This window comes from Oncorhynchus kisutch, linkage group LG18 (assembly GCF_002021735.2).
Source record: "Oncorhynchus kisutch isolate 150728-3 linkage group LG18, Okis_V2, whole genome shotgun sequence".
Classification (NCBI taxonomy): domain Eukaryota; kingdom Metazoa; phylum Chordata; class Actinopteri; order Salmoniformes; family Salmonidae; genus Oncorhynchus; species Oncorhynchus kisutch.
Genome location: NC_034191.2, coordinates 33,811,748 through 33,826,419, shown reverse-complemented (window position 1 = coordinate 33,826,419; position 14,672 = coordinate 33,811,748). Strand labels below are relative to the sequence as shown.

General features: G+C 47.2%; 1 protein-coding gene across 1 annotated transcript in view; it reads left to right on the top strand.

Annotated features, from left to right (window-relative positions):
* The window catches only part of LOC109909064 (schwannomin-interacting protein 1), a 320,898-nt gene that overhangs the window by 90,894 nt on the left and 215,332 nt on the right, over positions 1–14,672 (top strand). Inside the window, exons 6-8 of the mRNA XM_031795834.1 lie at positions 7,319–7,383; positions 7,605–7,670; positions 7,760–7,898. Coding sequence (XP_031651694.1) covers positions 7,319–7,383; positions 7,605–7,670; positions 7,760–7,898 — 270 coding nt within the window. The remainder of the gene's footprint in view (positions 1–7,318; positions 7,384–7,604; positions 7,671–7,759; positions 7,899–14,672) is intronic.

Genomic DNA, 14,672 nt, shown 5'->3' with positions numbered 1-14,672 from the left:
CAGCTGGCCCTACCGCTAGTGGCCGAGGCTAGCGGTATTAGCTGAGGGCCGTAACTGGACCGTGAATTTAATCATCTCCACGGGGGGAGGGTGGGTGGGGGGGCTACGCAAAGTGTTACAGAAGAGTTATGGAAGCCTAATATATTAGTGGGTTTCCATTAAAAGCAACTCTCCTTGTTAGGGAGGAGGGACAAAGAGAGGAAAATGGACAAGAGAGGACAAGAGAGGACAAGAGAGGACAAGAGAGAAGAGAGAAGGAAGACAAATGACAGGAAGAGAGGGATTGCTGATAACACAAAAAAGAAGGAAATGGAAGTGGGAACTAGGCTTCAAGCTTTATCGCCTTGAAAACAGTTTCTCCTCTAATCAACACCCCCCCCCCCTCTCTCTGTCTCTCTCTCTCCTTCCTTGGTCGGTCTCTAAGTATACATCACTGATTCCCATTTTCCCTGTCCCCCGTCTCTGTCATTTATCAGGGCTGGAGGGTTCTCTCTTCAAATGGCTTTCTACTTCATTACGCCTACAGCAGGGACATACCAGACCACCAGCCCTACCTCACTGCCAGATAGCTGTGTGTGTGTGTGTGTGTGTGTGTGTGTGTGTGTGTGTGTGTGTGTGTGTGTGTGTGTGTGTGTGTGTGTGTGTGTGTGTGTGTGTGTGTGTGTGTGTGTGTGTGTGTGTGTGTGTGTGTGTGTGTGTGTGCGCGCGATGGTTTACTGAACCCCAGGCCTAAGTTAACACACGTCAACTCCTAATGATCTCCACACTCCACTATGACGTGAACCTGTCACCGTCCTGTTTAACTACACTCCATAGGAATGACAATATGGCCTTATTAACTAGCTAACAAAGCAACTCTCGTCTCCAGTTGGCTGTAAAGTTCAATAAAGATACTTAATGGCTGTATATATTTATAGTTAGGCTCTGGTCTCATAGCTGTGGAATCGTTAACACTGCATTGTTATGCTGCAGACACAAACACCACAGGTTGTATTGAAGACGGCTGTAAAACAGGTTTGCACGCACACACACGCGCGCGCGCGCGCACACACCCACACACACACGCACACACACACACACATACACACAAACATACAAACATACACCCACCATGCGGCTGTACATGTATAAGGGCTTCTTAAGGCATGTTAATGGCTGGTTTTATAGCTGATATTATTGCACACTAGAGGGGGTTAAAACACATGAATTACTCCAGGACAGGCTGTAGAATAGAGGGTGCTGTGCCATAGACTATAATATACTGTAGTAGAATGGCTCCTTCTCCATTCTCTCTGGAGACAGTAACCTTCCAGAGAAGCACTTGCACTGTTAGCGGTTTCAACGAAACTCCTTTAGAACGTCAGACCTTCCTTTATGTCCTGATTTTAAAATGCCTCCTTAATTGACATCTTCTCCCAGGTTGAGGCTCGTTATCAGGCTGTAGGAAACAGGTTGGTATAGGGGCTGCTGGATTCAATGCTCCACCTCTTCCCTGGAAGCTCCATTGACAGGTTTATATGATCTCAGCAAAGTAACACAGCTCTCTCTCTCATTAGACTATGCCAGTGTTGGCTTTCAGCCTGCTGCATCTCACTGGCACGACACAGATGCTCACTCTGTCGCCTGGGTAACAAGGGACCTCTGGATTGTGTGTGTCAGGGGTCTGATGGAGAGCAGAGCGGGCACATGCCAGCCTGTAGGGAACAGCAGCTGTGGAGAGGAGAGTAAGGTACCAGGGGGAACAGGGGGAGAGATGCCCTGATGTCTACTGGGGTTAGTTAGGAATGGCCTCCCTGCGGGACTGTGGAGTCAACTATTCACACTCTCTTTATAATACCATTATATATCCATTACCAATCTCTGACCTCCACAATCTCTAATGTTACTTTAACATTGTCTAGTGTTACCCTGCCCTATAAAGTGTGTATCCTTCATACTAAATGTGGGGATTACGCCTGCTCCATTTCCTTCCTATCAGTATGCAGGTCTTCCTCTCTCTGTCTCCTCTCCTTTCCACCATTACACTGGCTGTCATTAGCCTTGCCCACAGAGCGGAGATTGTGTGTGCGTGTGTGTGCGTGCGTGTGTGTGTGTGTGTGTGTGTGTGAGAGAGCTCAGTCGGCCAACCTGCTCCATAGCAGGGTCATTCAGGGACAGACAGCCCAGACACACAACCTCGTCCTGCTCCACACACACACACACACACACACACACACACACACACACACACACACACACACACACACACACACACACACTCACACACACACACACACACACACACACACACACACACACACACACACACACACACACACACACACACACACACACACACACACACACACACACACACACACACACACAGGCTCCCTCCCAGAGTCAGTGTGCTGCCAGGCTGTGTCCCTGTGGTAGAGGAGAGTGATGGCCGATGTGACAGAGATGGCAGAGATTGCGCCGGCTTGCTCTGCAGCCTAGGGGCCCCTCAGGGAGGAATGACTGGTAGAGGCTGCTTCAGGGCTGTGTGTGTGTGTGTGTGTGTGTGTGTGTGTGTGTGTGTGTGTGTGTGTGTGTGTGTGTGTGTGTGTGTGTGTGTGTGTGTGTGTGTGTGTGTGTGTGTGTGTGTGTGTGTGTGTGTGTGTGTGTGTGTGTGTGTGTGTGTGTGTGTGTGTGTGTGTGTGTGTGAGAGAGAGAGGTTGCATCAATGTGTGTGTTGGAGTTGAATGGGATGGCAGATGGTCTGCTGAATATTGTTTAAACCTGTGTGTAACGTTTCAGGACCCGACAGGTTTTGGCTCAGAGGTGATTCAGCTGCTCACTTTATCTGTCTGAGTGTCTGTCTATCTGTGCAGCTGTCACTGTCTTGCCGTTGTGTGTGTGTGTTTACCCAGTGTTTACTGTGGGCCTGAGCGTCCGTGTGGTTCCCTGGTGGCTGGATGCTGGAGTTAGTTGAGTTCATTAGGAAAGCAAACACTGCCGATTAAGGTGCTGCTTTCCGCTTCTGGGCCGGTAGATGGACGAGCTGGGATCTGCTGCCAACATACGGCAAGAAGCTCAGCAAGTATTAAAGAGAGAGACGAGATGGGAGGGAGGGATATGGGAGGAAGACAAGGAGAGGGGGTAGAAACAATGAGAAAGAGGGGCAGAAGGATTGAAAGATGGAGTAAGAGCGAGCGAGTTGGGAGACAGGATGGGGAAAGGAAGAGAGATGGATAACGGAGATAAGGTCAGGCTTGGTAGAGGAGGAGGAGTAGAGAGAAAGTGAAAGAGTGTATTTTCGTCCCAGTGCAATGAGTTGAATGGTTTCTGTCTGTCTGTTTGCTCGTTCATTTCAGAGACCTCTGTCTCATCAGAACTTAGCACACACTCTTTCTTCTTCCCCCTTTTGCCTTTCCAATCTCTCTTCCTCTCTCTTCTCGCTCTCCTCTTGATCTCCCTCTTACCTATTTTGCTCAATTTCCTTCCTTCGTTCCTTACTTGCTTCCTTCTTCCTTGCCAGAGAAGGGAGGGGAGAGATTAGGAGTGAATGAAAGTAATGTTATATGGGGGGAGGAGAAGAGACGAGAGGAGGAGGAGAGGGGAGGAGAAGATAGAGAAGAGGAGAGAGGAGGTGAGGAGAGGGGAGGAGAGGATAGAGAAGAGGAGAGAGGAGGTGAGGAGAGGGGAGGAGAGGATAGAGAAGAGGAGGGAGGAGGTGAGGAGAGGGGAGGAGAGGAGAAGAGAAGAGAGGAGAGGGGAGGTGAGGAGAGAGAAGAGGAGAGAGAAGAGAGGAGGGGAGAAGAGAGGAGGGGAGGAGAGAGGAGGGGAGGAGAGAGGAAGGGAGGAGAGAGGAGGGGAGGAGAGAGGAAGGGAGGAGAGAGGAAGGGAGGGAGGAGCGGTTGTAGTGTAGCTGGCTGTCAGTATCTCTTTTTCCTGTGTTTGTGTACAGCCCTGTGAGTTCAAGGTCCCGTCTCCATCAGCAGGTCTAAGCTGTGCTATCCCTCCTCTCCTCTCTGGCCTCTATAGCTCACCATAAATCTACCAGCACCGCCAAACAATCAATACTTCCTGCTTGGCATTGCCAAATCCCAAAATGACTATAGATTTTCTGCCCGTACCGCTGCTAAATTATGCAAACCCCTGGTTTATTTCCTGGCTCCATTTTGGCAGGCAATGCTGTTCCTCTCCTAACACCGGGCTGGGTGCTGCAGAGGAGAAGGGATGGATTGGAGCAGAAGGAGAGAAAAGTACTTTAGGAGACAGAACAGCTTGTCTTTCTGTCTGTGTTTTGGACACGGACATTAACTATCTCACACAAGAGAGAGCTCCAGCATGGTTGTGAACAATGAATCTGTTTTTTAGTTTTAGGGATCGATACAGGATAGAAAGGGCTTGGTGAGTAGCCTGCTGAACTCACCGCTTTGTTGGTTGCTTGGTAATGCACACTGGGTATCAGCACACACTCACTTTCACTAACACACACACACACATGCTCACAATCACAAAGTGGTCAGTAGTTCTAGGGCACGAAGCATGTCAGTCTGGGATGGTATTAGGGGGATTGGGGAGGCCAGGGGGACATTGATTCTAAGTGAAGTGGAGTTAGATAGCAGGGTTTTTACATTTATTTTATTTCACCTTTATTTAGCAAGTTGATAACAAGTTCTCATTTGCAATTGCGACCTGGCAACTAATGACCTGGTTTACCTGCATTTGTAGTCTTGCTGAGATTGGTCATTTCTCGTGCATGACAGAGCAGGATGACGTCACCCCTCACCAAGCAGATAGATGAGGTGATTGGAGGACAGCTCAAACCCCAGTTGTCACGTACTGTACAATAAGAGTCATTACCACTTCAGCTGAGACAGAGAGGGAGAGAGACAGAGCAGAGATGGACATAGAGAGAGGAGTGAGTCAGCGAGAGTAAGTAGAGAGTCAGAGAGAGTCAGAAAAAGAGGGAGTCAGAGGGAGGGAGAAAAAGTGGGAGTCGGAGAGAAAGGGAGTCAGAGGGAGGGAGAGAACGAGGGACAGAGGAATGTACTATGTCATAGATACTCTGTGATGGTATGGGACAGAGGAACATACTGTGTCATAGATACTCTGTGATGCTACGGAACAGAGGAACATACTGTGTCATAGATACTCTGTGATGGTACGGAACAGAGGAACATCTATGTCATAGATACTCTGTGATGGTACGGGACAGAGGAATATCTATGTCATAGATACTCTGTGATGGTACAGAACAGAGGAACATCTATGTCATAGATACTCTGTGATGGTATGGGACAGAGGAACATCTATGTCATAGATACTCTGTGATGGTACGGAACAGAGGAACGTACTGTGTCATAGATACTCTGTGATGGTACGGAACAGAGGAACATACTGTGTCATAGATACTCTGTGATGGTATGGGACAGAGGAACATCTATGTCATAGATACTCTGTGATGGTACGGTCCAGAGGAACATACTGTGTCATAGATACTCTGTGATGGTACGGGACAGAGGAATATACTGTGTCATAGATACTCTGTGATGGTATGGGACAGAGGAACATCTATGTCATAGATACTCTGTGATGGTACGGAACAGAGGAACGTACTGTGTCATAGATACTCTGTGATGGTACGGAACAGAGGAACATACTGTGTCATAGATACTCTGTGGTGGTACGGGACAGAGGAACATCTATGTCATAGATACTCTGTGATGGTATGGGACAGAGGAACGTACTGTGATGCAGATACTCTGTGATGGTATGGGACAGAGGAACATACTGTGTCATAGATACTCTGTGATGGTATGGGACAGAGGAACATCTATGTCATAGATACTCTGTGATGCTACGGAACAGAGGAACATACTGTGTCATAGATACTCTGTGATGGTACAAAACAGAGGAACATACTGTGTCATAGATACTCTGATGGTACGGTACAGAGGAACATACAGTGTCATAGATACTCTGTGATGGTACGGTACAGAGGAACATACTGTGATGCAGATACTCTGTGATGGTATGGGACAGAGGAACATACTGTGTCATAGATACTCTGTGATGGTATGGGACAGAGGAACATCTATGTCATAGATACTCTGTGATGGTACGGGACAGAGGAACATACTGTGTCATAGATACTCTGTGGTGGTATGGGACAGAGGAACATACTGTGTCATAGATACTCTGTGATGGTATGGGACAGAGGAACATACTGTGTCATAGATACTCTGTGATGGTACGGGACAGAGGAACATACTGTGTCATAGATACTCTGTGATGGTACGGGACAGAGGAACGTACTGTGATGCAGATACTCTGTGATGGTACAGAACAGAGGAACGTACTGTGATGCAGGAGATTATAAATGTTATGATTTTAAAACACTTTGTGGGCACAAAACAGTTACATGCAAATACATAGAAATCAACCACTTTCATCTCATAAAATCAAAAGGATTACCTACACACACCTCTCCTGCTCCACCTCCCACCCACTCTGTGCCTCGCTGTGGACCCCTGGCTGCTCTAGAGACCAAGCTCCAGTTTAATTCTACTTGTAATTTAATTAGTCTGATCACTTATGCAGGGGCAAGTCAGCGCTTATTACAGGGAATTATTAAAGCCAGAGGAGAGGGGGATTTAAAGCAACAACTCCCCTCCTCAGCATTTTGACATCAGTGGAATTGATCCATCACAGTGTAAACTTCAGGAAACCAGGTTTCTGGCTAAACACCCATCCTCAGCAGAGGGAATTGGCCAGTGGTATCTAATCCAACATTTGTGAGACTAGAGAACCTTTTCTGTTATGTGGTGTCATGAATGATAAACACTCAAGTTGACTTCCTGGAGGATCCATTTACCCCCCTCACCCCACCCCAACCCCCTGTCTCCTCTGACTGCTCCATGCTGCCTCTGGGTCTCTGTCCTTCTCTCTGTTTCTGGGCCACAGCTGAATGCTGACTGGCAAAATCAGCAGATAACTTCCACAGTTAACTTTACTAACTTCACATAGAAACTTCACATCTAACCTCTCCAAGATACTGCCTTACTACCCCCCTACAGGGGTACCAGTGCTGAGCAGAGGAGATCGCATTCAACAAACACACACACACTCACTCACTCAACACACACACTCACTCACTCAACACACGCACACAAAAGTTAGAGAAGATGAAGGAGATGAGAAAAATAGGGTTTATTTTCTGTACAGTATGTCTGTCTGAGAGATTGTTGTTGTAATCCCTTTCCATTTCCGTCTCTCTCTCTCTCTCTCTCTCTCTCTCTCTCTCTCTCTCTCTCTCTCTCTCTCTCCTCTCTCTTTCACTCTCTCATAGGATGAACTGAAGAGCCTCCAGACTGGCTTAAAGCATGTCAATGATGAAAGCATTCAGCTGCAGAGGTACTGTAGGTTGGCACACATACACACATGTGCACTGTAAAACTCAATTTCCCAGCAGTGGGGACCAGGGCATCTCTGTGTAATTACTGATAACCCCGACACTGGCACTGGAAAGATTAGAACTCAGCTCTGTGTACTTGTAGTTATTACACTCTCTCTCTCCCCCCCCCCTCCCTCTCTATTTCTTTCCTCCTCCCTACACTTCTCTCTCTCCCTCTCAGTCACCAGCTGACTACAGACCTTGAGAACAACTTCAACATGCCCCCACTGGAGACCAAAGTGTTGATGTGAGTTGTGTGTGTGTGTGAGCGTGTGTGTGTGAACGTGTGTGTGAAAGTGTGTGTTTCACTCTTGGCTATGTGTGTATGTTTCTTAGTATCCAGCGTGCCTGGCGTGACTTCCTCCAGAGACAGGAAGTGATGGAGAAGAGGAGCCCCTCCCCTCCCTCCCTCTCCTCCTTTGACAAGATGAGCACGTCCATCAGCATGACCACTCTATCAGATGGTATCACCCCTGTAAGTCCCACCCCTCTATCTTTGTGCTGAATAGCGCTGGTGAACTGTCTATGTCATTGTGTGGGACTTACTTTTTACTGAAGCAAACAAATGGTGTGGGTCAGATGAAATCTACAAGATATATTTTCAATACTAGCCCTATTGATGTGGTGTGCCGGTAAATTGCATGTCTTGTCCAGCAGAGGGCGGTGTCCCTCAGCTCATTCCCCCCTGCCAGATGCAGGCTCACTCACAGGCACTTGAGGGAGGGATCAGCTGGGTAAATAATAAGATGAGCACGTCCATAGACCCTCAACTCATCCAGCTGGATGGCGAGTGAGAGAGGTACTCTTGAGTGTCAATATATTGTCATAGTAATCTCCAAGTCATCGTCTAGGTTAAGCGTCAGGTCAAGCTGTTGGCCTCAAGGTGCCCACTCAATGCTGCAGAGAGAAATAGGATTATGATTCTGGGGTAAACTATACTGAACAATAATATAAACGCATATAAACATGTAAAATATTGGTCCCAAGTTTCATGAGCTGAAATAAAAGATATGTTTTATTATTAATAAAAGAAATGTTCCATATGCACAAAAAGCTGATTTCTCTAAAACTTTACATCCCTGTTTTTATTTTTATTTTACCTTTATTTAACCAGGCAAGTCAGTTAAGAACACATTCTTATTTTCAATGACGGCCTGGGAACAGTGGGTTAACTGCCCTGTTCAGGGGCAGAACGACAGATTTGTACCTTGTCAGCTCAGGGGATTGAACTCGCAACCTTCCGGTTACTAGTCCAACGCTCTAACCACTAGGCTACTAGGCTATGAGCATTTCTCATTTGCCAAGAAAACCCAACCACCTGACAGGTGTGGCATATCAATAAGCTGATTAAAAGGTATGATCATTACACAGGTATACCTCGTGCTGGGGACAATACATGTTTTTGTCACACAACACAATCCCACAGACGAGAGAGCGTTCAATTAGCATGCTAACTGCAGGAATGTCCACCAGAGCTGTTGCCAGAAAACTGAATGTTAATTTCTCTACCATAAGCCGACCTCCAACATCGTTTTAGTGAATTTGGCAGTATGTCCAACCGGTCTCACAACCGCAGACAACATGTAACCACACCAACCCAGGACCTGCACAAACTGTCAGAAACCGCCCCAGGGAAGCTCAAGTGTGTTCTTCATGGATGAATCCTGGTTTCAACTGTACCAGGCAGATGGCAGCCAGCTTGTATGGCGTCGTGTGGGCGAGCGGTTTGCTGATGTCATAGTTGTGAATAGAGTGCCCCATGGTGGTGGTGAAGTTATGGTATGGGCGGACATAAACTATGGACAATAAACACAATTGCATATTATCGATGGCAATTTGGATTCACAGAGATACCGTGACGATATCCTGAGGCTCAATGTCGTTTTTGTTAAAGGAATCTGTGACCAACAGATGCATATCTGTATTCCCAGTCATGAGAAATCTCTAGATTAGGGCCTAATGAATGTATTTCAATTGACGGATTTCCTCATATGCTGATGTTCCTACTCGAATAACTCCTTTCTCTCTCATTTTGTCTGTCCTCTTTTATAGTGCTGTGAGAAAGACAGGCTAACCTTTCCTCACATATTATTTCATGGCTTTATTTTCCTGATGTATCACACGAATGTCACTTCTCTATTCTATTGTCTCTCCTCCCTCTCGCCCTCCTGTAACATCCCTCCTGTAACATCCCTCCTGTAACTACCCTCCTGTAACATCCCTCCTGTAACTCCCCTCCTGTAACATCCCTCCTGTAACATCTCTCCTTTAACATCCCACCTGTAACAACCCACCTGTAACATCCCTCCTGTAACTCCACTCCTGTAACTCCCCTCCTGTAACATCTCTCCTGTAACATCTCTCCTTTAACATCCCTCCTGTAACTCCTCTCCTTTAACATCCCTCCTGTAACTCCCCTCCTGTAACTCCCCTCCTGTAACATCTCTCCTTTAACATCCCACCTGTAACAACCCTCCTGTAACATCCCTCCTGTAACTCCCCTCCTGTAACTCCCCTCCTGTAACTCCCCTCCTGTAACCACCCTCCTGTAACATCTCTCCTTTAACATCCCTCCTGTAACCACCCTCCTTTACCGTGATGCAGTGGTGAAAGGGACAGTGCTGCCCTGTTGGAATTTTTAATGGGTCCGTTTCTGTCGACCCAGCGATATGTTCCACGTTCCCTCCAGGGCCGGTTTGCACACACACACACACACACACACACACACTCACACACACACACACACACACACACACACACACACACACACACACACACACACACACACACACACACACACACACACACACACACACACACACACACACACACTCCACCAAGTGCGGTGGTCCCACATTGACAGACACATGCAGGCTTTTGGCAGAGACTGTTATCACTGGCACAAAGGTTACAAATTCAATCAGTGTGGATGGAAACGGCCACCCAGCACCCAGTCACTGTGTCCCATGAAAATATGACTTCTTCTTCTCTCTCTCTCTCTGTGTGTGTGTGTGTGTGTGTGTGTGTGTGTGTGTGTGTGTGTGTGTGTGTGTGTGTGTGTGTGTGTGTGTGTGTGTGTGTGGTGTGTGTGTGTGTGTGTGTGTGTGTGTGTGTGTGTGTGTGTGTGTGTGTGTGTGTGTGTGTGTGTGTGTGTGCTTCCTTATTTGTATGTAGTTCACTGGAACGTTCCATCTCTATCTCCTTGAGTCTGTACAAAGTGAAAGGTTTGTGATGTACTAAAGGTTAGGGTTGTATAGTTATGTGTCTTAGAATTCATTCAGATATACTGCAGAGTCACTATAGTGACAGTGAAATACCGCATTAGAAGATCTCCTACTGTATTTTGCAATATATGACCAAATAACTCCTGCAGTGTCGCCCATTTCCTTTCCATGGCAAGAGGTAGAAATGATAGTTTTCATTAAATGAGAACATAACAAAACTCTGGCTTTTATGCCCCAATATCAATCAGCAGCCGTCTGTTTTTATTTATTTATACTGCGTCAAAACACAGCCCGCAGCTCAAACACACCCCCCCCCCCACACACATACACACACACACACACACACAGGCTGTTTGTTGGAACGGGAGATTTAGTAGTAGCTGGTAATGTTGGAGGTTTGACTAAATGCTAGAACATTGCTAGTTAACTGTTCTGGAGTAGAAACATTATCATTGAATATATTAGACAGTAAGGAATAGACAGTAATCGATTCTGAAATATGACTTTTTTCTGCCAAGGACTATCAGAGCTCTGGCTGCCGCTGTCCACTGCCTGGGTGCTGCTCTGTGAGGAGGTGCAGTAACAGAGACTGGCCACTAGAGGGAAGTGTTGCACCACAGTAGGTCCTCATGCTATGGACAGAACTGATATACTGTAGAAGCTAAGTCTTCTGATGGTATGGACGAGACACTAGAGTATTCCTAAAATCAGATCATAGATTACGGACTTCTTTATTAAGAACCTGCAACAAGTTTGAGTTTGTGAGTGCATATGTAAGGTAGGTATGTGCTAGGTTGTGAGTGGTGTGTGTGGGCTGGTGTCTGGTGCCTGGTGGTGAAGGGCACATGGGACATGCCAGTCCATCTGCCCTGCTGAAGTGCAGTGGGACTGGGCTTAGAGCAGAGCATCACTGGTCCTCTTTCCACCAGCTGCCATGGTTATCCCTCTCCTCCCTGTCGATCACTCCCTCCTCCCCTCCCTCCGTCTGCTCTCTCCTCACCCTCTCTTTCCAAAGTCCAACCGCACTTCCTTTCACTCATCCCCTATTCCCCTAATACATGTGTGTGTGTGCATGCGTGTGTGGGTGGGTGCGTGTGTGCGTGTGCGTGTGTGTGCGTGCATGTTTGTGTGCGTGCAGCTGCAGTACACAGCAGGTGAACGGATCCAGCAGTGTTATTATTTCGCTCTATATTTAGCAGGTAGTGTTGTGCATGGAGGAGAGAAGAGGAGAAAAACACAGAGCTCCACAGAGAGCTGGTTACCATAGAAATGAATTAAGATCTTGTACCAGCAAATACCCTCTTTTTCACTGTTCATGGTAAACACAGACATAGAGATGTTTAGGCTCTGGCTAAACAGTGTTCCTGCCACTGTTTTATTCAATGGAAGTGGCAGCCCATTGTGACATCATCATCGACAGACAGCATATTCCATTCATAGTTCTCCCAGTGATTCAGGTGAAGGTCAAGTCATGCACATTATGGAGAACAGAGCTCCAGCCATCACAGCCAACCTTGGTTCCTTGTCTTCTTTTATCAACTTGTTATTGTTTTGCCTTGGCAGCAATGTATATTTTGTAGAATAGACATGGCCTATTACCCAGGCAAAAACACAGTAGAAAATACCTCACTTTATGACATCGTTGATGGATGGTGATGGATGGATGTGGGTTTTCTCTGTCTTGTTGTCCATTTTACAAAACCCCCCAGGCTCTGTTTGGTCCCTAGTCTCATGTTTACTCTAAATGATCATCATAGTTGACCTTTGTGTCTTACATAGTAGTTTATCATCCTCTACGGCTTTGGCCTATCCATGTAACAACATGGAGGACTAGGATGAGGTCAGGCATTATATTTCAAATGTTGCCTTAAAATGTTTGAATTTATGATTAACTTTGAAATATGTAGATTTGGGGAACAATTAAATTTTTTAGCCCTGCACTGCTGTTTCCATTAATGATACAAAGCCCCAAAGCCCCACTCCCTCTGTGCTGATAAAACAGAATAGCACCTAATACATCAATGGTCGTGTATGGTAATTATGCTAATACAACATAAGGTTGAACTAATTGTGACACGCCTGCCAGTCCTTGATTGACAGAATCATTAGTGGCCTTTTCACCTTTCAGCACTCAGGAACAATAAAACATTTTTTTAACACCAGATACTAAAATACACGTATGAACAACAACTTACAGACGAACACAAAAAACGACTACATCTCCTCTGCCCAGACCCGCATGTTCACCCCCCCCTCCCTAGTGCCTGCATGTTCACACCCCCCTCCCTAGTGCCTGCATGTTCACCCCCCCCTCCCTAGTGCCTGCATGTTCACCCCCCCCTCCCTAGTGCCTGCATGTTCACACCCCCCCTCCCTAGTGCCTGCATGTTCACAGCACCCCCTCCCTAGTGCCTGCATGTTCACACCCCCCTCCCTAGTGCCTGCATGTTCACACCACCCCCCTCCCTAGTGCCTGCATGTTCACAAACCCCCTCCCTAGTGCCTGCATGTTCACACCCCCCCTCCTAGTGCCTGCATGTTCACCCCCCCCTCCCTAGTGCCTGCATGTTCACCCCCCCCTCCCTAGTGCCTGCATGTTCACCCCCCCCCCCCCTCCCTAGTGCCTGCATGTTCACACCCCCCTCCCTAGTGCCTGCATGTTCACACCCCCCCTCCCTAGTGCCTGCATGTTCACCCCCCCCCTCCCTAGTGCCTGCATGTTCACCCCCCCCCCCTCCTAGTGCCTGCATGTTCACACCCCCCCTCCCTAGTGCCTGCATGTTCACACCCCCCCCCCCTCCCTAGTGCCTGCAGGTTCACCCCCCCCCTCCCTAGTGCCTGCAGTTCATCACCCCCCCCCCCTCCCTAGTGCCTGCAGGTTCACAACCCCCCTCCCTAGTGCCTGCATGTTCACCCCCCCCCTCCCTAGTGCCTGCATGTTCACCCCCCCCCCCCCTCCCTAGTGCCTGCATGTTCACACCCCCCTCCCTAGTGCCTGCATGTTCACCCCCCCCCCCTCCCTAGTGCCTGCATGTTCACCCCCCCTGTGGCTATTTCAATATTTCAATAATAAATCATTTGATTTTCCAATGTGTTAATGATGGCGGTTTGATTTAATTCCAAGTTTTAACATTTTTAGTATACTTTTTTCAGGAACAATCTAACCCCAGAAATATAATTTATAGAACAGAAAACCATTTCTATTCCATTTCCATTCCATTTGAATCACAGTAGCAGAATGACTGAATTAATATCTATAATGTTGATTACTGCTCAATACATGAAAGCACTGTGGTCTCTGGTCTGTCTGTGTGGCTTTCTGTCTCTGGCTGTGTGAAGGACATGTGTTCGTATGACCCCAGTGTAATGGGAGAGGGACAGTCTGTCTCTGCTAATCACCTGCCGCATACAGCTATGACACACACATTGTCCCTCTTTGGATTGGTCATACACCCTGAGGTGTGTAATACAGTATGTTCTATATAATGTGTCATTTCAGTGGCAGATTGTGTGTTCCATGCTCTGGTATGAATGAGCCCGACAGTACGTTCCATCCTTCCACTGTGTGACATCGATCTCAGTGTAATGCATTTCTAATACCACAAGGGGTCGCTGTTTTGCTGTGGTGGTTCCCATGCAGGATATAGTCCTGTTCGAATACTTTGAACATGTATCCGTCTTTCCTTCCATCCTTCCTTCCTTCCTTGAAGTATTCACAGATATGTGTTACTGTAGCTGAGTAGACCTCTCTCCTTGCTCCTTTCTCTCTCTCTGTTTCTGATAAGGCCAGGTAAGAGGCCTCTCCATTCAACAGGCCAGATAATTACCCATTATCAGTCATTTGCTAATTAAAGGAATGAAGAGAACACTTCTTTATTTTCCTTTTTTTCATCTCCCTCCACTTCTATCTGCCCACAATACCACTGCTTGCTCTCCCCCTCTCCCCTTCTCTCTCTCTCCCCCTCTCCCCCTCTCTCTCTCCACCTCTCCCTTCTCTCTCTCCACCTCTACCTTCTCTCTCTCTC